Here is a 25,528-nt window from a genome sequence, read left to right as displayed (position 1 = left end):
AGTGCTCCTCCCCATTCTGTGTGGCTCTGTTTCTTTATTCTCTAGGAGAGGAAGCCAAGTATGGTATATAAGTTCTCCCAGGTGCCTTTGTGGGGATTCCACATTAGGTCTGGTGCTTCTCCAGGTCTGAAGGACAGAGCACATCAAAGAAGGGATGTGTTTCATAGGATCAGCCTGGAGTTATGTACAGTATCTGATCCGGTGAGCCTCAGAGCCTGATGGTTAATCAGAACACACCATTCCCCACACATGCAGTTACACTATAACAGTAGTCCATAGTTGTGAGAGGGATCATGGTACTAGCAGCAAGAGGTGCTGCATGTAGGGTAAGAAGACCTGAGTTCAAATCCCTACCTTGCTATTCACTACCATTAAGCAAGTCTTTCTATATTTCAGTTTTCTCATATGTAAAATGAGGAGATTGGATTAAACAGACTTTAAGATGGTTTTTTGCTCTAAACTCAGGATTCTATGGACCAAATGAAGGATTACTAAATGCTTCCTTCACAATACATGGAGAAAGACAGAATATTATTATTATCCCCCCTTACCAGGTCTTGAAATCTCTCTCTCCATAGCCATGTGATATGATGAATAAGCCATTTCAATCTGGTCTTTTCACTCCCAAAATCTTAAACTAGTTTCTTTCTTTCCTGGTCGAATTGCTTTGATTGGCTCTAATTTCTTGGGTTATAAGAGCCACTCTATGAAAGTTATTCTATTTGTCATTCACTTGTGGTTTAGTTCCTCTAAGTCAATCAATCAATCAACCAATCAATTGGAAAGTATTTATTACAGGCCTATGTATGGTAGAGCTAATGTATATGGTAGGCATCCACTGGGGATGCAAACGGAAAAAAACCAAATAGTTCCTGCTCTCAAGGAGCTTACATTCTAAAACAGTTTTCCTTTTGCTCTTCCCATCTCCAGTGTTTTCCTTCTAAGTCTTCATCTCTCTTTCAGCTCCTTTATGCCTTTACATGAATCCTTTCTTGTATTTAATTAAGCCTTTCAGTATTCCATCTTGGCTCACTCCAGTCTTACTGTGATATCTACTATAGCAGGTACCCCTTCCTGATCCCATGTCTTTTCAGAACAACCATTAGTATTTTGAATTCCCAAAATACATAATTACAGAAAGGGTCCCAGGGTGAGCCTCTCAATTGTCAAATATTTCAATATTATCTTGGACAAGGGAAATTTTTCACCACAATTTTCTTCTCTTTGATTCAAGTTAATTTTCTCTGGTAAACAAAAGAGATGTGGGAGTTGGTGGGAAGGGAAATAGGGGTAGATCCAGGAGTGGAGCAGAAAGGAAAAAAAGAGAAAAATGATAAAAAAAAAAAACCCAGATAATATCTTTTCTCTTTTCTATACTCTTGGTGCCAAATATCTCATTACTCCTAAACAGTACAGTATTTTCCCAAAGTTGCTAAGCAATCCAAATTAATTCAACAAACATTTAGTAACTGCCTACTATGTGCAAGGTCCCATGCTAAGAATTAAGTGCCCCTAACACATTTGGAGTGGCTTAGTGGATAGGGGGCTGGACCAATGGTCAGAAAGACCAGGGTTTAAAGCCTGTCTCAACCACTTTTTCTATTATGACCTTAGACAACAGAAGAGAAGAGAAAGAGGATAAGAAAAGGAATAAACATTCATATAGCATTCACTACATGCTAGGCAAGTCACTTAAATACTTTTGTGCCTAAATTTTCCCATCTGTTAACATAAGGAGGTTGAACACAGTGATCTCCATTGTTTTCAGCTCTAAATCTATCCTGTGATTACCTATGCATAAAGGTAATTCTCTATAAATAAAGAGAAAAAGAAAAGAACAGAAACAAATATGTGTGTGTGTGTATGTATACGTATATATATATGCTATGACTTAATGCTCAGTGGGAGCAGTTATTTCTTTTGTTCTTGAGATTTATAAAGAGACTTTGAAGAAAATGTGACTTTAAAGACTTTGCCATAAATAAAGGAGCCTCATTTCTTGCATTTATGTATGTGATATACAAAAATATGTGCCCTACAAAGATATAAAATTATGTCTATACTATATACATTTGAATACCCTGAAAAATACAAAAATAAATGCACATAATAATATTTTAGGAATTTGAATTTTGGTTATTTAATAACTTGAGGTCATATTACCTGAAAGGAAGAAATATCTGGTATTTTACAGTGATTTTATTTCAAAGTTCTTCAGTTCTTTGGAAAACTGATTATTTGTAAGTCTGTTTGGACACTTCGATTATTTCTGGTTTCTGATGCTATTTCCTTTCCTGCTTTAGGAATTGTCATATCCTGGGAGCAAGAAATGTCCAACACGCCACCACTGGTACAATTCAGAGGAGAAGTTGTACCTGTCGGTGGATCTGATGATTTTCTTGTAGAAGAAGAAAAGGGAAGAGGAAGAGACAGACTTGCCATGTAAACCATACTTCCCAGGCGGCGAGATACCTGTGAAGATAGAAATTATTGCAATATTTAATTCTCTAAATATTTTCAATAGCATTAAAATTTTTTAAACCCTGAATTGGGGTTTGGGAACAATTTGCTCTGGGAATTTTGGATCCACAGCTACAAGGATCATACCTTAGATTTCATGTGCTTTTCCCTCTCATTGAGAAGCACTGTGGGTCAATGAAAAGAGCTCTGGTTTAAAGGTTAGAGGGACCAGGATGCACATCCATACTGAGACACTTACTTTGTGATTCTAGACCAGATATTTAACCTCACTAAATCTGCTTTCTAATCTGTAAGATGAAGCTAATATTTCTAATACCTACCTTATAGGAGTGGTGACAGAAAGAGTTTTGTAGACTTCAAAGTGATATAAAATGTTAATTGTTCTTTATTTCACTGGACATATTTTCAATATCTGGAACTATTATGATTAGATAGTAGAAATACATAATGATCCTTTCCCACAAGGTGCTAATTATCAGAGGCACACCTTAGCAGAGAGACAGGAGACAAAATGCACCTGGCAATCACTATCACCACCTTGGCTGCCATCTTCCTTCAAATGATGATGGAGACATCCCAGGACCCAGGACCAAAAAACCTTGAGAATGGCAATGATCTAGCCTAATATCATCATAAAAAGCAATCCTTGTAATGACTTGGAATAACTCCCATGAGAGTTACATCTTTTGAAGACCCAGAAAAGAAAGTTCTTGTCACTTAAGTCCTTAGGTTCAACACCAGAAACTGATATAGTTGCATATGTGGAAATGACATTTAAAAGAAGCACAATCTGTTCTGTCATTGTGGACCCTGGATGCTTTCTATCTGATTTGCTGTTGAAAGTTTCTGTCTATGTTGTCTTCCCCATTAAAATGTGACTTCCTTGAATGTAAGAACTGTCTTACTTTTTGATTTATATTCCCAGCATTTTGCCCAGTGCTTTCACATAGTAAGTGCATAATAAGTGCTTCATTTCTTCACTCATTGTCTGATACTCCTTTCTGGTTATTCCAGGCTCAACTTCATCTTCCACTAGTAGCAATTTATCAAATTCTGCATTCAGTATGGAAATAGTACTTTTTTTCTTTGAGGCTTAATTAAATACAAAACTATACCTGGGTATAGTTTAAAACATACTTTTAGGGTGGTAGGACTCTCTCTGAATGACCTATTTATCACAGGATCAATCTTTGCTCCAATACTGACTCCTTGTCACATAGATATAGTAGCAAGTATTGCCACAAGATGCCAGACATTTAGGGAACTGACATACACATATCCCTTCTCCAGACTGTTTTCCTATGTTCTGAAAGAATTTATTTCTTGAAATCAATAGACTAATTAATTAACACGCCAGAACAGAGATGAAAAGGTACATTCCTACTAGAGAAGCTTCTCCTTGAAGGAAGTCACATAATACACAAGTACTACTCCATGCACAGAGTTGGATCTTACTCTCAGTATGAGGCTAGTCTAAATCATCTAAATATTCCAACTTTAATCAGTCTAATTAAGTCCACTAACTCTTGTAATAATTCTTCTTCTTTCTTTAATATTCCTTGTCACCCTGTTCCTACATCCACTGCAAAGGTGGAACAATGACAGTTAGCTGCCAATTAGTAAATCCATTATTTAGTAGTAAACCAGGTGGTTGCTCAATTTTACCACAGTCGCTGACCAAGGTACTAACAATGGGAGGCTGAGTAACTCCTAGTTGGTTTTGTGTCTGCCCGTTATATTTTATGGGAATGTTAAAAATGAGCAAATATATTTGAGGAGGGACTAGAACTAGAGGAAAGAATGAAGAAACAAAGACCAAATGAAGAAGGACTTAGACCGAGACAAGAAACAAATAAGAAGCCAAAATAGTAGATTAAATAAAAGCCAAGGAATCTTATACTCATTATGAGACAAAGGGACCCAATAAAACATTTCAACTATGAGTCTTCCATATTTAGCAATATCTCAAGGGAAGTAGCCCATGTTTCATGATTCATAATATATGAAAAGGCTGAAAGCACAGCTGGAAAACACAGTGAAAAATAATTTTGATTTAGCTAAAAAGAGGTTAGACAATCCAAGTGAGAATTCAAGTTGACTAATATTTTTCTTTTTTCACTTTCAGAATATTATCCTAGGGAAAGAAAAAGCAGAATTGAATGAAAAAATTCATCTCACTACATTTCTTTCTCACAGACATGAACTCTTTATTTTCATCCCCTAAGAATAGTTCAAATATTAAGAAGTTGTAAAGTATCAAGAAAACCCAAGTAAAATGAAGAAAAATAAAAAGGGAACTGATAGGGTCAAAAGGATTATAGGAAGAATTTGATTTATAATTGAAATACTTTCCAATAATCCTTTAATTCTACAATTTCTCACTTAACATAAGGTGTAGCTTAAAATCATAGATTCCTGACACTGGAAGGAATCTTACATTTTTTATTTTTATTTTTTGTCTAATCACTACTTGAAACATGTCGCCTTTAAAACATGACCAACAAATAGCCATCTAGACTTCACTCAAAGATTTCCAGTGACTGAACTTAGTTTGAATTTTTGGACAACTCTAATTAGAATCATAAATGTCAAATCTAAAAGGGATCTCAGAGATAAATAAGTCTAGTCCTCTTACTTTACAAATGAAGAAATTGAGATTTAGAGATCTTTGTGACTTGCTTGAGGGTCACAAGATAAGTATTTCATTTCCAAATTTAGTGCTTTAACACCATATTAGAAAGTTTCTCTTTATGTTGGACTGAAATTTGTCTGCCTATTAATTTCAACTCTTGGTCTTAATTCCATCCTTTGGGACCAAGACCTTCTCTTCTAATATTTTAAGTCAGCTTTGATGAGTCCCCAGCCCTTATTCCCAGAATTTCCTCCACCCAAAAAACAGTAAGAAGGGAGATGATGGGTCAGAGTCCAAGGTCTACTTAAAAGTACATATCTACCTAAGGAATGTGGATCAATAAAACCTAAAAGATATCCTGGCTCCTTCCTTATCTCTCTTTTATAACTTACAACTTTGTAAGTTGTTAGCCTGCAAACTGAAGCCCTGAATTTTCACTATAAAAAATTCTCCCAAATTTCCTTTAATTGTAAACTCTCTTAGATATTAGTCCATCAGCTATGGTGTAAATAAATTCTTCTGTGACTATAAGAAAATCTCTGACTGTCACACATTTCACTTTCACACCTCTTTTTCCTCTCTTCCCCATCTCCTCCTCCTCACACCCTTGGCTTCCTCTTATCATTCTGTCCCAGTTGTCACTTTAGGTTTTCTTTGGTTCTCTTATCGGATTATTATATGGTATCACAAGATTCAGAGATAGACAAGGGATCGGTTTTCACAAGGGATTGATAATTTTACAAGGAAGGAAACTCTAGCCCACAAAAATTAAATGATTTGTCCAAAGTCACATAAGAAATTAGAAGTAGAGAAGACATTTGGAGCCATACCTTTTAATTCCCTTCCCACTGTATTATTCCATTTTTTCAAATTTCCTCATCCTCCTTTATGGACTAATTTTAAAAGCACCTTATTACAAGGGTAATCATATTGCTACTATTTATAAAAAGGAGTGTTGCAGTGTAGACAGAAACCTCAGTTGAATTCTATCTTCAGCATGTCCTTCACAAGTGATACTGGACAAAATATTTAATCTCTCAGTGCCCCAGGCAATTCTCTAAAACAATTACAATTACAGAACAGTAGCAGATCTGCATGGGTAGAAAGTGCTTCTATTACCATAGTGGCCTAATTTGTCTCTGCCTCAAGACTTTCCTCTCTAATCCATTCTTACTCAACAAACTCTAGAGGCTTTCTTCCTATGGTCTTCAGGTGCAAATATAAAGTCTTCTGGCATTTATAATTCTTCATAACATGGTCTCTTCCAACCTTTCTGGGCTTCTTAAATTTAATTCCCATCTAAGCATTTAATAAATGGGCCTAATTAATGACTAATTATTTTCTCCCTGTGAATTCTCTATGTGACAAAAATAACAATTCTGAATAAAAAACAAAAACTCCATAAATACGATGTTTTAGAAAATAGGAAATTTGGGTTAATTCAATATTGTGACATTATGTTTATGTTTCTATAAGAAATATAAAGGAAGGAGATTTGGATTAGAGCAATGAATATGTTGAAAAAGTTGTGGTCAGTGAGGAAACTTTGGAAGAATGAAAATTATTAAGCTTTAAGGAAAAAAGACTGCCGAATGACATAATGAATAGCTGAAGGGATAGTAGAGAGAGCAGTTCTCCATCTCTCCTGAAGGCAAAATCCACTGCATGAAATGGATTTTAATTTCAGAAATATGTATTACAATTGAGATAAAATCATTCCTTACTTGTAGATCACTTTAGACTTTAAAAATGTGTTTCTGAAAGAATTAATGTAATCTCACAGATTTTTTTTTGGGGGGGGAGAAGGAAAGGAGGATTTAGAAGAGATCTGTGATTTCACTGAAATAAGTCTTTCCCAATGAATAAACTCCCTCTTCCTAATCTTCCAGATTAATATCTGTTCTGCAACTTGTAGTCAGGTTAAGAGATTTTATTAAGGTCTCAGAGCCAGAAGTGTTAGAAGAATCTAGATCTCTCAAAGTCGACTCTAAGGTGATACATTTTTCTTTTTAGATTTCTCTTGACTCCTGCATTTGCATTTGAAAATTTTTACTCAAGCCTAGGTTTTTCTTGAGGCATTTTCGAATGTTAGCTATTCTATTAAAATCCATTTCCCCTTGTCAGATTATTCTGTTATTTTTAATGTAAAACTTTATCTTTTTTTTCCTTCTGGAATATTATATTCCAAGTCTCATATAGTGGCTACTGCCAAATTTTATATGATCCTGACTATAGTACTTAGTACATGAATTCCTTCTTTCTGAGTACTTGAAATATTTTTCTTTGACCCGGAAGCTCTAGATTTGAGCTATGACATTGCCAAGTATTCTAGTTTAGAGTTGTGTTTTTTAAAAAGATGATTGATGGATTCTTTCTATTTTATTTTGCCTTCTGATGTAATAGATGTGAGTAATTTTCTTTTATGATTTCTTAAATATGATGTCCAAATTCTGTGTTTGATCATGATTTTCAAGGAGTCAATGATTCTGAAATTCTCTCTTCTCAAACTGTTTTCCATTGTTCTTAATAGTAAGATATTTTTCATTTTCTTTTATTTTTTCAATCTTTTGACTACGTTCTAAGATTTTTGCTTCATTCTGGTTTTTTTTTTTTCAGGAAGTCTACTACTTGAGAGAAGTTAATCTTTTATTCTAAGCTATCTATTCTCTATTTATTTTTTCTTCCCAGACTCTCATTTCATTTTAAACTTCATTTTAATTTTTTTTATTTCTTCCAGTCATTCACTTAACTAAGTCTTTTTCTTTTTGGAGATTCTGTGTAGCTATTATGGGCATATTCTCTTGGTTTACCTCTTGGACTACAATATTCTTCTGTTTGTTCATGATTTCAATCTCAAATCTTGGTTTGGAATTTTGTGCTTAAGTTAATCCCTTCTTACTCTCTTATATGGGTTGAGCAGTTTTCTTTGATCTTATTCTCTCTCCTACTTTGGATGCTGATACTTCTGCTGATCTGGATTGGGTAGTAGGTTTCCACATACCTCAGTTTCAATTCCTGATTTCTCTCTCAATCTCTTAGTGGTCTCTGCTAGATATAGTTTTCTTCTTGTACTGTTTTTAATTCAGAGTTGGTTTTGTCTCCAATCTGGGATCTTGACAGGTTTCCAGAAGTATTTCTACTTATCATGATAGTTTCAGGCCACCTGCATGGGCTCCCTGGAACTGGCCAGCATCCAGGTGCTGAGTTAACTCCTATCTCCTGCTATGGTTCCCTGTGCCTGGTTAAGCACTGCCTCCCTGTGCAGTGATCTATGGGATCTGGTTCTGGCTGTCCTTCTGTTCTGGGAGGTTAAGATCAGTATCTGGCTTCAGATCCTCAATTACTGGAACTCATGACTGATTTTGACCTCTCTGCTCAGAACACTGGCTTCATGTTGGCTTTCTTTGCTCCTCTACTGGCTTCTCTGTTTATATGCACTCTCATTGACTTCCTGCCTCTTATTTTCTCTTGTGTAATTCTGGGCTGGATAGAAAAGTTTTCTTTTTCTATTCTTTGTTTTTCCCTATTATCTCTCTACCATTTTCTCTATCATTGGTCTTCCTGAGGTCATTTTTAGCTAGTTAGATAGTATTTATATAGAAAAGTTGAGTTTCTCTATGACTTTTCATTTTGGAATCTTAATTGGAAATTTCAAATGGCTCAAATAAGCATATGTATCTTTGTTTTATGCTTTTTGACATTGCTATTCAATGAATCATTAAACAAAGTTATCTCAGTGGGCATATTTGTCACAGAATCTCTTGTGATTTAAAAACAGTATTTAGGGTTAGTATTATTAACTTAATAAATCAATAAACAAACACTTTCATATAGAAAGAACAGAAAAAATGATTGTATCAAATCTAAAGTGTCAATCACTATCTGAAAAAAATACTCTAAATCACTTATAATTAGAGAAATACAAACTAAAACGACTCTGAGTTTCTACCTCATGCCCATCTGACTGGCGAAGATGACAAAAAAGGAAAATGGCAAATGTTGGAGGAGCATCAGGAAATCAGGCACAATAGTGCCCTGTTGGTTGAGCTGTTGAATGGTCTAGCCATTCTGGAAAGCAACTTGGAACTATGCTCAGAAAGTTACTAAACCACATATATGCTTTGTCCCCGTTATATCTCTACTAGACCTGTCTTCCAAAGGAATCAGAAAAACAAAACAAAAAAAGCAATGTGGACAAAAGTATTTATAACAGCTCTTTTCATAGTAGCCAGAAATTTAGGGGCAGTGGATAATATGTCAGACTAGAATTCACAAAGTCTTTTCTTCTCATATTCAAATCTAGTCTCAATCTCTTAGTAACTGTGAACCTGGGCAAATCACTTAATCTTGTTTTTCTGTTTTTTCATTTGTAAAATAAGCTAAAGAAGGAAAACCCAAATCATTGTAAAATCTTTGCCAAGAAAACTCCAAATGGGATCACAACATATCAGATACAATTATAATGACTGAAAAAACTTGGAAACTAAGGGACAGCCCTTCATTTAGTGAATAGCTAAATTAATGATAGTATATCAATATTATTGTGCCATGAGAAATGACAAAATGGACAGGTTTAAAGGAAACTGGAAAGACTATTTTGAATGACACAGAAAAAAATCAATAGAACTAGAAAAGCTATTTATACAACGAATACAACATTATTGAGAAAAAACAACTTTGAAAGATTTGAGAACTCTAAATAGAATGACAAGCCATCATATCATAAGATTGGAAATGAAACATGTTACTCATGTCCCATCAGAGAATGATATATTTTTGGCAAACTGGGAATTTGTTTTGCTGGACTGTGTTTATAATGAGGGTTTTTAAAATTGATTTTTGTTTGTTAATTGGGGCTAGGCAATGGGAGGAGCATTATAAAAAGTGACAATACTGCTTATTTATATCTATTGAATTTCTTTCTGACTTCTGTGTATTTTCTCAATGCTTTTTTTGCTATTCATTTTCTTCTTTCTGTCATCGTTTTCCTAACCTCCCCTACTTCCTCCCCACAACTCTCCCCGCCAAAAATAAAAGTCTTCCTTTTTAAATAAGTATATCCAAACAAAAGAAATTCATGCATCAATCATGTTCATCACTTACTTAATCATCTCTGTCAAGAAACAGTAAGTGTATTTGAACATCAGGCTCCTGGAAGCAACACCATCATCATAACTGTTACCATCATTGTTTTCACCACCAAAACCACCATTTAAATAGTGCTTTTAAGATTTGCAAATCACTTTACATTTATTTTATTTGATCCTCACAATAATACTTTGTCATTTTATGGCATTAATATCATATTCTTATAATTATTCAGACATTTGTAATTGTTGGGTATCCACTTTTTTCTAGTTCTTTGCTGTAAAAAAAAATACTGCTATAAATATTTTTGTACATTATATCCTATGCTTGTCTTTGATTTATTTGAGCCTATATGTATGCACAGTAATGGTATCTTTGAGTCAAAAGGTAGGCATTTTTAGTGTTTGGGGAGATATAGTTCCAAATGACTTTCTAGAATGGTTAGATCAATTCATCCATTCACAGACAATGCATTGTGTGCTTCCATATGATTTTTAAATGCATAGAGGCAATGAGTTATTTGAATATACCACTCAGGGCTATATTTACTTCTAAGTCAAATGCTTTTTTTTTTTTTAAATAAATAAACAACAGACAGAGAGCCTTCTTGTGTTCATTGAGTCACACTCCTGGAAGAATTTCAGACACTCTTTAGTTCAGTCAGTACTGAAAAAGGAACATAACACACTTGAGAAGTGACCATTCAGCTTTGTTTGTAAACCTCCAATGCTTGATTTGACACCCAGACAGATGATTTTGAAATGACTGCTAAGTTGGCAATATAATGTAATGTAAGCAATCATTTTTTGGATGGAAATAACTATACATGTACATAGAAATATATGAAATATTCACTCCCTCCAAGAGTATGTCTTTATTCTGATCATTTTCTATTTTTTTTAACATCTCACTCAGCTATTATTATAAAGATTTGTTCTCCTATAGAAAATACTCTTGGAAAGTTATGATAGTTTCCTCTTGCTTGTAATATTATCCTTTTTGAAATCATTAGATGTCAATCTCAAAGTGACTTTAAAATTGTGTTGCCTCCAACACAGATTTCTTTTGTTGTCCATATTTGTGGTTCAGTTGTACTTCCTGATTATACCTTCTTAGTACAATCAGCACTTCTTGGCACAAGAAGTTGGTTACTGAGGAGGTAGATTTCTGACATTGCTATTTTATTATAATCACTAATGAGACTAGATCATGGTAGAAATGCTAAAAGATATGTTTAATTTCACATCTATTTGTAATCCTGTGGTTTTTAACTAAATATGTTATCGAGATAATCGACTTAGCTAAGTTTCTCATCAAATTTTCATCATATGATTATTTTCCTCTCAAATTTTAAAAAAGTTTTTTAATTGGCAATACTGCCTATAATCTTCCATCCCCCTTCTTTGCAATGTCTTGCTGCTGAGTTTCTACTCTAAACTGCTGTTGCACTTGGCTTCCATGTCTTTTTATTTGGCAAAGTGATCAAGTGCCTGTTGGCTCAGATTTTTGGTCTTGTTGCTGTGGCAACTTTTGTCTATTGATTAAATTTCTCTAAGAAATGCTATTAGCCAGTATACAATATTAAAAGATTTTAGAAGATTGAGAAATAAAAGACACCTTCTAGATTATGTCTTCATTTTTGTTCCTTTGATATTTTCCAAAGTCAAGAGCTGGTTTGAACAGATTGGGTTGGAGCTGCAATAGCTAGCGACTTGTGTTGTTTTTTTGTGTTTTCTTATGTTTATCCTTCTCTCTCTTCCCCCTCCCCCATTTAGTATTGATTTCAACCATTGCTCAGTTTGACACACACACAGACAACTGATTCTGAAATAACTGCTGTTGATAATGAAATATAATATAACCAATAAGTTTGTTCATTAAAAACAAATATCTGCATATCTACAATTTTACTTTTTGTAATTTTGCTTGGTGCTGAGCCATGTTGAATATCTTCCAATATACTTCTTAAAGAGAGTGTTTATGATATACATATTATGCATCTAAGTAGTCAACCAAGCTCTGACCTGTTTCATTTAATAATCTCTTTTTCCCAGAGTTGTTTTCATCACCTTTCCTATTCTCATTTCTGCAATGGAACTGTTGAGTATTAAGACATATATGTTGACTTAGCTTTTAGGATTCTTTATAGGATCTTTGTCAGGTTCTTTATAGGGTCTCTGCTACTTTATTTTTTTGTGTGTGTGTCACAGAGGGTCTGTACTTTCTGGTTTTGAAATCATGACCCATGATTATCATGATGGTCTGTAGGCATGTATTTATCATCAAAAAGCACAGCAAAACAAGGAGAGCAAGTATTCAAGAAATGATTATTTCTTGTTGCCTTTGGTTTTGTGATAAAAAACAAACCTCCGCAACCTCTGCTCAATCCTTGATTTGCCTTTATGAGGAGAATCTCTGAGTGGTCCCTTTATTTGCCTATGTTTTCTTGTAGTCTACTATTTTCATTTGTAGAGAGAATATTAAAAAATGGATATGGTTCAATTTCTATGATTATGTATCATCTTTGCTAATCACAGAATCATGGAATTTCTGAGTCAGAAAAGATCTCAGTAGCCAACTGATGCAATTATTGCTGAAAAAGGAAATCCCCTACAACATATTCAATAAGGATTCATCTAGCTCTGCTTGGAGTCCCAGTCTGAGGGAAAACCTATTTAATATCTCTTGAGGCAGCCAATTCCACTTTGGAAGAGCTCTAATTGTCAGGAAGGTTTTCCTTTTATCAAGCATAAATTTACCTCTTTCTAGTTTCCCCTCATTATGCATTCTGATCTCTGGGGGCCAAGAAATATACATTTAATCTCTTTTCTATGGAAAAGTTCAGACGATCTTATATGAAATGACCTTAGGTATTATTCTCCTATCAATTATATGAATTAATGGCTCCTTTACTTTAAAAAAATCTCATCATTACTCAAGAAAACACATGATTAATCTTCTCCACCTGATCCTTAGCTATAATACAGTCTGTTTAAATGTTCAAGTACTTTGACACTAACTCTCATATTTTCACCAAGTATTCTCTTTTCCATTCTAATTCCTCATTTTTTTTTCAATCAGTTTCATACAGCAGGAATTCAAGGTCGTTTCCCATACTTGATGTTCTCTACTGGACATTTTGCAACTTATCAATCCCATTTTTAAAATTGATACCAAGACCTGACCATCATATTCCAGATGTGTTCTGATTTGGCAGGGGATAGCAGAATTACTGCTTCATTATTCCTGGAAATGATAAATAACTTTCTTAATGAAGTTTATTATAGCTCTTTAAAATTTTCAAGTATTTTATAAATATTATCTCATTTGAAGTTCACAATTACTGTGAAATGCTATCATTATACTCATTTTACATATGAGGAAGCTAAATGACTTTTTTAGTGTCTCAAAGATGATAAGTATCTGAGGCTATATTTGAACTTTAGTTTTCCTGACTATCAGGTCCAGCATCCTATCCACTATGCAACCTAGAATCCTTATGTTCATCATTATAGAATGGCCTTTTATAATGTAATAGACATATTTCTCCATAAATTACATATAACATAATGTTCTGTATATAAAAGTTGTTCTGTGGTAATGTGGTAGTTTCACTTAGCATAGTGAACTCTCAAGGGTGGAAACTCCCTCCATCAATGCCAGTCATGCCCTTTTCTATAGTAAACAGTTATCTGAAAAACCAAGGAAATATTCCACTTGTCCAGCATCCTAGAATTAATATATCTTGGAGGTGAGACTTGAATCTAAGTCCTCTTGGCTTTGACATCACCTTTCCATATATCCCACCACAATTTATTCAATAACAAATTAGAAATTTTATCAAATCTCTAAGGAAATTAGAAACATATTAGACAGCCTGTGTAGGATAACACGAAAACTATGAAATGCTATATTCTCAAATAGCTTAAAAAAACAAACCAGAACTCCCAAAGTACATCTTTATAGGAAACTCAGATTATATTCGTTGAACAAAGAATTGCTAAGACTTTTATAAGAAGATGTTGTTCATAAAACATTAAGGGTAAAAAGGTTTCATTAATCCTTGGACATTGCTATCAACAGCCTCTAGTTTTCATTATTTGATATTTCATGTCATTAAATGACCCTACCTGAGAACGAATTTTTAGGGCTGGTCCAAGTTTTAAGCCCATAGTGTCCAAAAGATGCTCCTCTGTGAGCAAAGGCAAGGTTTCACCATCAATTGCATGGTCTCTAAATATCTTAGAAGTAAAAAGAAACACACGTTACTCTGTTTAATAATCTCTTGTGTTATTTAACATAATTTTATTTTGTTCATAGTAATTTCTATTTTTGGGAACCACAAGGACAATATTTTCCCCAAACAAACAGAAAGAAGAATGACCTCTGGTTTACTTCCTGCTGTTCAGTATCTTTTGCTCATCATTTTGAGCACATGGGCATTTCTGGGGCAGGAGGAACAAGAAGAAGCTACTTATCCTTTTGTCCCTCTTATACTTATCTGCTAATGCCTTTCTCTTTCAGAGTGCATTCACTTTATCAATCAATCTATCTACCTTTATCTTCCATCAACTAGTTGATCACCTATTGTCTGTCCCACGATACTGTAACTCCTTGTGGGAAGAGACTGTGTTTTACCTTTCTTTGTTTCCCTAGTGTTTACCCCAGTGCCTGGCACATGGTAAGTGCTCAATAAAAGCTTGTTGACTTGACTTGACTTGCACAATTGGCTTTTTGGTGATTTTCCAGAAATCACTGGGCTATCTAGCCCAATTATTCTCTCTTTGAAGTGGACACAGCCACTCCTACTTTCCTCCAAACACTTCGGACAGCTGGGGGGCTGAATGCTCCAGAGACTTCAAAGGAGATGTTCCTCCCCGCTATGCTTGGGGAGAAGGTACACTGCTAGATCGCCCTGTGATCAAAGAGTTGAGAAAGGACTTTTGGGAACAGTAAGTATCTCTAAAAGCACTGGACTTGGCTAAATCAGATCCTAGAATTAGAGTTGGGAGGGGCTTTAGGGGTGATCTGGCCAATCTTTTTCACTTTAGAGATTATTGGATCTAGATCTAAAAGAGACCCTCACATTCAATCTCCTTGATTTTACAACGGAAAAAACTAAGGCAGAGAAATGAAATGACTTGTCTAATTAAGATCATATAGGTCAGCATTCCAATTTAGGACCTCTGATTCCAAATACAGCATCCAGTCCACCTCACCATGCTGTCAAAAGATCCAGTTTCACCATTTACTCTTATGTAACTCAAAGAGAGTTTTCTTGACTATAAAAATCAGGTAACATTAGTTCTGGCTTCCTCAGAGAGTAGTTGTAAAGAATTCTATCACTATCAACTGTTATTATTATAATAAAGAGATTTCATTCATTTCTAGAAAAATGAATGAATACATATAATCTTAAATGCCATGAAATTTAGGCCATGAAATGCTAGAAAGAAATGAATTAACTATAAAATAATTATTCAATTCTTATAGTTTAGGAGTTATATTTCTCTTCTTCATAATTCCTTAGGCATGCCCTAATGTCTCAAGAAAATTTAGTATTTTATGCTTCATTTTAAAAGTTGTTTTAACTATAACAATGTTGCATAGTGGGTAGAATCAGAAAAACCTGGATTCCAATTCCATTTCTGACATACTTTTGTGACTCTGGGCTAGATATTTAACTTCACAAAGCTCTGGCAACTATCTAAGATTGTAAATTGCAGAGAAGGTGTTAATCTGTATTCAACCCACCAAAAAATTTTATTAAATTCCAACTATGAGTATTAGTAGAGGAAATTTCTCACTGGGAGCTTCTTATGCTGATAAAATCAAAGGCTAAGTTAAAAAAATTGAGTAAAATTTAATTGTTGATTTTTTTAAAGTTTAGTTAAATTTTAGTTTCATTTGTTGAATAAACATATTTTTATGAATAAGTATGTGATGTGTTTGCTTTCAAGAAATAATAAAATTTCCTGGGTATATACCTTAAAGAAATGATCTTAAATATCTGTATATCTTCTGGATCAAAATCTTCAGTTCTTTAAAAAAAAAACCTCTGTCTCTTTTGGCCATTTGTACATTAAAGAATGTATCTTGATCTTATATATTCATTATAGTTCCATTGGTATATTGGATTTATGACCCTTTTTAGAGATAATTAGTGCAAAGATGTTTATTCTACCTTCCCCTTCCCCACCAATGACAACTTGTCCTCTCCTGCTGGTTGCATTAATTTTGTTCTAGGTGGGGGAAACTTTTTTAATTTCAAATAAGCTATTTTAACTTTTGTGATCATCTCTATCCCTCGTTTGGTTAAAAATTCCTCCAAAAGACAAAGCTGTAAAAAGCTCCTAACTTGGTCCACCTTTTTTTTTTTTTTTAAATTAGCATGATCTTTAACTTTGGGGAAAAACCAATAAAATGAAAATAGAAGTTTACTATTCTATCTGTCTCCCTAGTTCTTGGCACATAGTGAGCATTTAACAAATGCTTTTTCATTCACTTATTCATTCAAAGTTGTATAATTAAAAGAGAAAGATGGGAAAATTTCCCTCCCTTCATTGGAAAGGTAGAGGACTGTGGAGTACTAAGTTGTCTGAATCAGACATGGTCAATGTGTTGGTTTTATAGGATTTTTAAGCTTTTAGGGACTTAGATGTCATTGATCCAGAGGAGGGAGAAGAGACTTGCTTAAGTCTTCTGCATGTATCAGTGACAAGATTCCAAACCAGATCTCTGAATCTGCTACTTTTCCTCCTCCACCAGGGTGCTACAGCTTCCTTTTCTTTTGCAGTCTAATTGAACTATTCCACAATTCCATTTGAATCTTTGAATAGTCCAAAGTCATTGAGCAATTACTTTATGCTTAAAAGATATAACAGAAAACCCGATTCTTTTCAACTAGTAAGAGGGTAAACATATCAACGATGATCACCTGGGACCCACATTCTCAAGGTGGGTGACCTTAGCTTTAAACAACCTCCTGGGAAATTAGAGGAATTAAATTTGTAGTAAATTAAAATGTCTACATTTCATAGGATCATAGATTTAGAGATGGAAGGAGTCTCCTGGACCATTTAATGCAACCCATTCATTTTACAATTTACCGTAGCTTTGAAAAGATATATTTTTCTCTTTTTCTAATATCCTGAGTTTAAAAGACAAGTAAACCAACAGAAATATATTTCACAGTTCCTTAATCATCAGATAGCATTTAAGTGTATTTTATCTGTTTATGGATTGAATGATTAATTAGTTGGAGATTGGTCCTCCTTATCTTTCCTAGTCTAGAGAGTCAGTGGCCACTTATTGGCTGATCCAAGTACTGATTAGCTTAGAGACTTCCCCTTAGCCAACCCAATGGAGCTCACCATACTGACACTATAAAAACAGCCGATCAGCTTAGCTTTGTTGTGCCTCAGAACTCCAGAGCTCAAGCAATCCACTAGCCTCAGCCTTCCTAGTAGCAAAGATTATAAACACATGCCCATGCCCAGCTTAAGTTTACTTTTAATAAAGAAAATAAGTCACCTGTGCATAGTCTGAACAACCTGGGAGCCCAGTAATGAAGTCATACACATCATCCACAGCCCATTTCCGGATATCTTCAACAGAAGAAAGATCTTCCCCATTTAAAAATAGGTCCCCTGTTCCTTTAAAGCAATCAGGAAATGAACAGAAATTAATTACCATGACCCATTTTGGTCCCAGGGAAGAGATGGTGATACCATGAAATGATACCACGAAATACACTTCCCTACAGAAGTGGGAGGCTTCAGGATTGACTAAGTACATGTTAAGTGAAGTTTTTTTGTCAGTAATGATTAACCAGTTTTCTTCATTACTTGGAAAGGTATAAATAAAAGAAGAGAACATTTTGAAAAAATAACAAAAATCATTAATAAAACTTAAATGAAAAAGATATTCTTTTGTAACAAAAGATACATTTTTTATAAGGAAAATAGTGAGTTGAGTATGATGTTTTTAAAAATGCATATATATGTTTTTCATTCAATACTTTCATGATCTCACATACTTGCAAAACAGGAATTCTCACTTGAAATTATTATTTCTCTCTTATTTAAAGACTAATTGTAGAATTAGGACTAAAGTAAATTCTTATCCAGAAATCAACCAGTATGAGAAATCTTGGACAAAGACTTACCCAGGCTAAGATCTAATCAAAGACAGTAAAGAAATTCTAAGTTTAGACAAATGGGTTCTGTTCACTGTATTTGGTCAAATAGGTCTGGGGTGGAAGTGGAGTCTCTCTTTGATGTGTACATGGATAAATCTCTTTGAGTAAGACTTGGTGGTCCAAATCAATATCTCTGAGACTCTCATTAGAATGAGCCTACATCTCATTGTAATACTCATTCTCTCATTAATTTTTAACCAATCAGAGTTGATTGCCATCCTGGGGAACACCCATTCTTCCAAGGGCATATAAACTGTAAACCCTCCACCATCTTTGGCATTTGACAGTGTCACTGGCCCTTTTATTAATAAAATACTAGCAGGGTTAATAAAATGAACCATATCTCTTGAACTTTTTAAACATCATAGACCATTTTATGTGTCATAAGCCACTTTGGCCACCTAGTGAAGCCTGTAGATCTCATGTCAGAATAATATTTCTAGATCTATAAATTAAACTAAATATCATTACAAAAGAAACCAATTATGTTGAAATATAATTGAAATATTGAAAAACTAAATTCACTGAGTTAAGGTTACGAATCCCTACTTTAAAACATCAAGGAACTGTGCTGTTGGTGGTGTAGTTTTTCTTTCCACTACTACAGATCTCAATACTTCTCTGACTTAGTTAATGGTTTAAAGAATTCCTATGGCCAAAAATTTTTTCATTCTGTGGTCCTTTAAATGATGAGTCTCCAAAGAACTCTATATTTAGCTCCATATAAGTACTGCGTTATTGAAGGTTGTTAGGTTTATTTGTGTTTATTTTATCAATTCCATCTCTTTCTTGGAGGCTGTCTCCTCATAACTGCCATTACACCACTCTAGTCAGGCTTTCATTGACCCTGACCTATAATATTTCAATTACAATCCTCTACTCAATAAACTACAATGGCTCCCTATTACCTCTAGGATCAAATATGAATTCCTCTGTTTGGTATTTAAAACTCTACAACCTGGCTCCTTTCTTTTATTGTTATTGTTGTTTGGTCATATCCTCCTCTCCATGACCCATTTGGGGTTCTTCTGGCAAAGATACTGAAGTGGTTTGACATTTCCTTCTTCAGCCCTTTTTATTGATGCAAACAGGGTTCAATGATTTGTCCAGGATCACGCAACTACAAAGTGTCTAAGACCAGATTTGAATTTATAAAGATGAGTCTTCTTACTTTAGATCTGGTATTCTGCACTATCTTTAAATAAATAAAATACACAGGATTACAAAGAAAACAAAGTTAGTGAAAAACAAAGTATATATTTTAATCATCCAATTTAAACCAATCTAATTTGATTCACAGACTCCCTGAAATCTATCCACAGACCCTAAGGGGTTAACTCCAGATTAAGAAACCCTGCTCTGAATCCAATATACTCTCTACTACTATACTGGACTGGCCTACATGATACCTAGTTACTATGAAACTATGTGGAAAACCAAACAATCATTGCAACCAGTCATGGACTTGAGAAGTCATTGAATTTCACATAATCTACGTTAAAGAACCCACCTTAAATGCTAAATTGCCTGCATCAGATCCTCTTGCTTCACAAATGGACAATGTGAATAGGATTAAGAAAAGGAAAACAGAGTGACAATTTACTGAGGAGACTTACAAACCTGGAGGGAGCAAGGAGCTGTTGTTGAGGACTGGAAATCCATAGGGCAGGGGAGGGAGGGAAAGCGGCGAGTGAAAAAGATATTTTTCATCAGAGGTTGTTGAAGAATGACACGAATCCTTCACATTCCCCCCACTGTCGTTTGTTTCAATGGCCCAACCATGTTCCTCACAGGGTTTTCGGGGGCTGTGCTCGGGTTCCTTGAGGCTCTTGGTGGGTATAATGGCAGACTCCCCATCACTTTGACTTGGCTCATATTTGGGGTGTGGCTCAATGTCAAGGTCTTTCTTAGTCTCTTTTTCTGCAGCTGAAACTGGGAGAGTCTGATCTGGATTTTTGTCCTCTTCTTGGCCTTTGGAAGTCCTAGCAGTACAACTGGAAGCTTTATGATTTCCCATTCTTCTTCCCAGCCGGCGACCCTTCTCTTTGTGCCAGCTGCTGACTGGTGGGTATGGACCAGTGGTCATTAGCCTGCTGTTAGCATGCAGGTCATCCAGAGAGCTTCTGTGCACATAGAGGTCATTGGAAAGATGCACTTCAGGAAGCCTGCTCCTTCCTCGGAAAGCAACTGGGCTTGTAGGGATACCGTGTTGGTACAAGAATGATGTCTCCAAACCCAAACCCATCAGCCCTTTATGCTGAGCTTTTCCTAGCTCCCTTTGTTGAAAAATGGTGCCCATTTCCATCTCCATCCTAAAGATGTAAAAAAAAAAACCCCACAAACTCATTACAACCCAACAGAACACAAAATTTGAATAGCCAACTGCTCATCCAAAGTATGAACGTCTATCTACTCCCCCAAGATAAGGTCCTATCTGGCAGCTTTTCACTTGGTACTTAAATTGTGTTAGGTTTATAATAACTGAACCTCTACAGAGTCACAGAGGAGGAATCCTTCCAATGAGCTTTACTGGGGGATTTCACTTCACAAAGACATTCTCTTGGCTTATGGCAACTATGCTGATGGTATAGAAAAGCCCTGTTTAAGAAGTGAGCACCATAAGGATAGGGTTTAAGAACTGACCATTGCCATAGGGTAATATTTAAAAGTTTTAAAACTACTGGAAGTGAGCATTGTTTTGTCTTTTTAGGAAAAAAAACCCTTATTTTTTAATTGATCTTTTATTTAAATAATAATAGTAATAACAGGTAGCATTTATATAGCACTTAAAAGTTTTCAAAGTACTTTGCTAATGTTATCTCATTTGATTATCAAAGCATCTCTGTTAGGCAGGTGTTATTTTTATCTTCATTTTCCATATGAGAAAGAAAGAAAGAAAGAAAGAAAGAAAGAAAGAAAGAAAGAAAGAAAGAAAGAAAGAAAGAAAGAAAGAAAGAAAGAAAGAAAGAAAGAAAGAAAGAAAGAAAGAAAGAAAGAAAGAAAGAAAGAAAGAAGGAAGGAAGGAAGGAAGGAAGGAAGGAAGGAAGGAAGGAAGGAAGGAAGGAAAGAAGAAGAAAGGAGAACAAAGAGAGGGAGGAATAAAGAAAAAAAGGAGGGAAGAAGAGTAAGAAGGAAAGAAGGAAGGAAGAGAGGGCAGGGAGGAGAAAAAAGAAAGGGATCTTTTGACTCCAGGTACAGGTACAGGTTTATTGCCACCTAAATTTTGAAATATCACTCTTCTTCCTCTGCCCAATCACTTGTGCCTTGTAAGAAAGATTTTAAAAGAGACAAACAACCAGCTCAGCAAAACCAACAAATGCATATATTACAACTGATGGTATACACAATATTCTACACCTCTAGGCCTTTTCCCTTTTGCGAAGAAAAAAACAAAGGAGATTCACTGACTCAACTTTTTTCTGGGACTAAGCCCCAGGTAGGAATAATTTATAGCTCCTGGTGTTGGTGTTTCTGCCATTTTAGGAAATGCCTTTGCCAAGAAATAATTGTATCTCCTGGCTGAGTGCTAAAGGAAAGCCTGCCAGCAAGGGTTTGTGAGATAGAATGCTGGGAAATCCAGACTCTGTGGGGTCCCAAGAACCCAAGGGGAGCAGACACATTCTGGGAAAGTAGCCTGGAGAGAGTATTATTGTTATAGAATATAAATTAAAACAGCACTAAATGTCAGCTGAACACTGATTAATTTTTTAATTAAATTTTTTAATTTTCAGATTCATGTTCTCTCCTCCCACTTTCCCTCCTCCCCTCTTCTTCACAATGAGGAGACAAGAAAAAACAAATCTCTGTTGCAAACATGTATAGTCAAGCAAAACAGATTCCCACGTTGGCCATGCCTTTCTCCCCACAGCCCCCAAAATATGTCAGTCTGTTCTCTGACTTCATCACATCTCTATCAGGAGGTGGCTGGGATGCTTCATCCTGAATGCTCTGAAATTATTGTGGGTCATTATGCTGATTGGTAAACTCTGATTAATGTTAATAATAATAAAAATAATAGTAATAATAATATAACTCTGATAATGTCAATAAGCTAGAGAACTGATAATGAAGCACATTTCCTTCCTCTTAGTAGAGAAGTGGGCATCTATGGGTATAGAATGTGTTGTCAGACATAGTCTTTTTGGATTGGTTGGTTTTGTGTTTTTTCTAGTTGATTTCTGTCCATAAAGGGAAAGATTGAATCCTAGAACAAGAGATGAGTTGTAAGATCACCAGAGCACTTGTTGTTAATAAAACTTTTAAAATAAAGGAAAAAAAATCTGTAAAGAAAATGTGAGGATCTTAATTAATCAATAAAATAATACTAATTAAATGTCAAAAGAATGGAACCTTCCATTTGTGAGCAGGATGGGGAAAAGAGCTACATGGTGTTTTTTGTTTACTCTATTCTCACAGGAGTTATTCCTTTGGGCTTCTGAGGGTCAAGTGAAGATGTACAACATGACTTCCTCTCATCTGTGGCTAGCCAGTACCTTAAGAACCTAAGAGTCAGTTATCACTTTCTCCAGCCACCATACATGAAGGGCTCTGGGGCAACCAGGAGACATTTTCTTCTAGTCCAAAATAAGATCTATCTCAACTTATATACCTCAACAACGATACTGTATGAGGTTGTATTCTGATGGAAGTGGATCTCTTCGATAAAGAGAGCTAATTCAGTGTCAATTGATCAAGGATGGACAGAAGCAGCTACACCCAAAGAAAGAACACTGGGAAATGAATATAAACTGCTTGTATTTTTGTTTTTCTTCCCGGGTTATTTCTACCTTCTGAATCCACTTCTCCTGGTGCAACAAGAGAACTGTTCAGTTCTGCACACGTATATTGTATCCAGGATATACTGTAACCTATTCAACATGTAAAGGACTGCTTGCCATCTGGGAAGGGGTGGAAGGAGGGAGGGGAAAAATCAGAAGTGAGTGCAAGGGATAATGTAAAAAATTACCCTGGCATGGGTTCTGTCAATAAAAAGTTATTTTAAAAAAAGATCTACCTGAAACATTTCAAGTTTGAAGAGAAACTACCAAGTTTGGCACAATTTGAGAGACAGAAAAGTCATTTGAAGCTGAGATGTTAAAATGAATTGCAAAGTCATCCAGGTCAGCTGGGGCTACTAAGTCTACATTCATGGGGGTAACCGCCAGTGTTGAGAAAATGTATTCCTTACAATCTATAGATTCACCATACCACCATTCAATCACCTACCTGGCCAGATTCTGCTTTTGCACCAACTCTTGCCTTCTGGCCACTGCTTCCATGGATTCAGGCTGCAGAAAGCTATATCCTGAAAAGCAGAACCAGACCAAGTCCAAATGGAGTGATACACAATGGAGCATGTAAAAAGAAAATATGGTTGCACAAACAACTTGTGATATATGAACAGGAATGAAGCCAAAGTCTGCCTTTGTATTTTATTGGCTATGGGATAGGCAATGGAAGGATAAAATCTTATGGCTTTTTTCCTTTTCCCTTCCTTTTTCCTTTCTCCTCCCCTTCCTTTTTCCTTTCTCCTCTCCTTTCCTTTCTCCTTTCCTTTCTCCTCTCCTTTCTCCTCTCCTCTCCTCTCCTCTCCTCTTCTCTCCTCTCCTCTCCCTTTTCCTCTCTCTTTTCCTCTCCCTTTTCCTTTTCCTTTTCCTTTTCCTTTTCCTCTCTCCTTTCCCTTTTCCTTTTCCTCTCTCCTTTCCCTTTTCCTTTCCTTTCCTTTCCTTTCCTTTCCTTTCCTTTCCTTTCCTTTCCTTTCCTTTCCTTTCCTTTCCTTTCCTTTCCTTTCCTTTCCTTTCCTTTCCTTTCCTTTCTTTCCTTTCCTTTCCTTTCCTTTCCTTTCCTTTCGTCTTCTCTCCCAACCTCCCTCCTTCCCTTCCTCCTTCTCTCTCTCTCTCTTCCTTAAAATAGCTTTGCTTCCAACCTTCATAAGGCAAAAAAAATGTGAAAGGAGCCTTTGAAGTCTGAGAGGGTAACCCAAGATCCCTAAATTAAAAAAAAAACAATTGCCCTTCTCTTATTCTACAGACACATCTGATAATTGTTGAACATGGGAAATAGTCAAAAGATTTCTCTAGATATACCTCTATCCTTCAATGGCAGAATAGGGCCCAAAGAGATTAACAGATTCAAGAAATCATGAATTTTAATCCAGAAGGGACCTTAGAATCACTGAATCCCTCCCTCCCACCCCCCACTTAACATCTGAAACAGGCACAGAGAAGTTAGTGGCTTACCCAGGGTCTCAAACTCAGGAATCAAGTCAAGTGCTCTAACTACCCCATCACAGTCTTTCTACCCTCGTTTCCATAATAATCTCTAGCTTAGTAATGAGACTGAGAACTTAGATATTTGGCATCTGATATAAAGGGACAATGGAGTCTTCCCCTTCCCTTTAGCTATTACAGTTACTGTTATTAACAACCTTCAGGGAGCTTCTCCTGGGAAGCCATATTCCACAGCATTTTGTGATTTATTATTTTTTATAATTAACAAACATTTATTTTTTCTTTACTGCCCTCCTCCCACCAACTGCCCTTTGGGGAAAAAACAACCATTGAAACCATTGAACCCATGAGGGAAAAAAAACAAACATTAAAATCATTGGGAAAAAACTATTGAACCATTGAAAACTACAGGGGAAAAAAGCCCTGTAAGCAGTAGGCACGATCCCAGAGTCATTCTGAATATTACCCCATCCCTAAGTGCTCAGACCTGGGTAAACAGCATTAGACAGAACGTGAGGCACATTCACATGAGGTGGAACTGATGCTCCCAAGCGGGAAGTGATGTGGATTTGCCTAGGGTCAGGTGGAGCCATCATGTCCGCAGAAGACAACAAATCTCTAGATAAAGAGAGGAAATGAAGGTAAGATGCAGATTTTTCCTCTCCTGCTGTTCTTGAGGCATTGGGCCATATGTAGATGTCGAGTATTTCTACCTCCCCAGAAGTACAAGAACACCGGTGATTCCTTCCCGAGCAAGGTTTGGAATCAGAAAGAATTGGCCCAAAGCTAAACTTAGTATGAAAAATGGCCAAGGAAATGGATGCAAGTGGGGGACAGGGAAGCAACACCTAGGGCTCTATTGATAAGAGCATCTAATCACATTTATTCTCAGGTTTT

The 25,528-nt window shown here is 35.6% G+C and overlaps 1 protein-coding gene across 1 annotated transcript; it reads right to left on the bottom strand.

Moving 5' to 3' along the window:
• Positions 1-2,154: 2,154 nt before the first annotated feature.
• Positions 2,155-25,227, bottom strand: SAMD7 (sterile alpha motif domain containing 7). Its single transcript, XM_051990487.1, is given in 6 exon segments — positions 2,155-2,472; positions 14,332-14,442; positions 17,735-17,856; positions 20,022-20,706; positions 23,624-23,706; positions 25,119-25,227. Coding segments are annotated over 6 exon segments (1,368 nt in total). The 3' UTR covers positions 2,155-2,214.
• Positions 25,228-25,528: the final 301 nt, after the last annotated feature.

Source organism: Antechinus flavipes, chromosome 3 (assembly GCF_016432865.1).
Source record: "Antechinus flavipes isolate AdamAnt ecotype Samford, QLD, Australia chromosome 3, AdamAnt_v2, whole genome shotgun sequence".
NCBI classification, from domain to species: domain Eukaryota; kingdom Metazoa; phylum Chordata; class Mammalia; order Dasyuromorphia; family Dasyuridae; genus Antechinus; species Antechinus flavipes.
The sequence above is the reverse complement of the archived record's forward strand: the minus strand, read 5'-3'. Positions and strand labels throughout refer to the sequence as shown.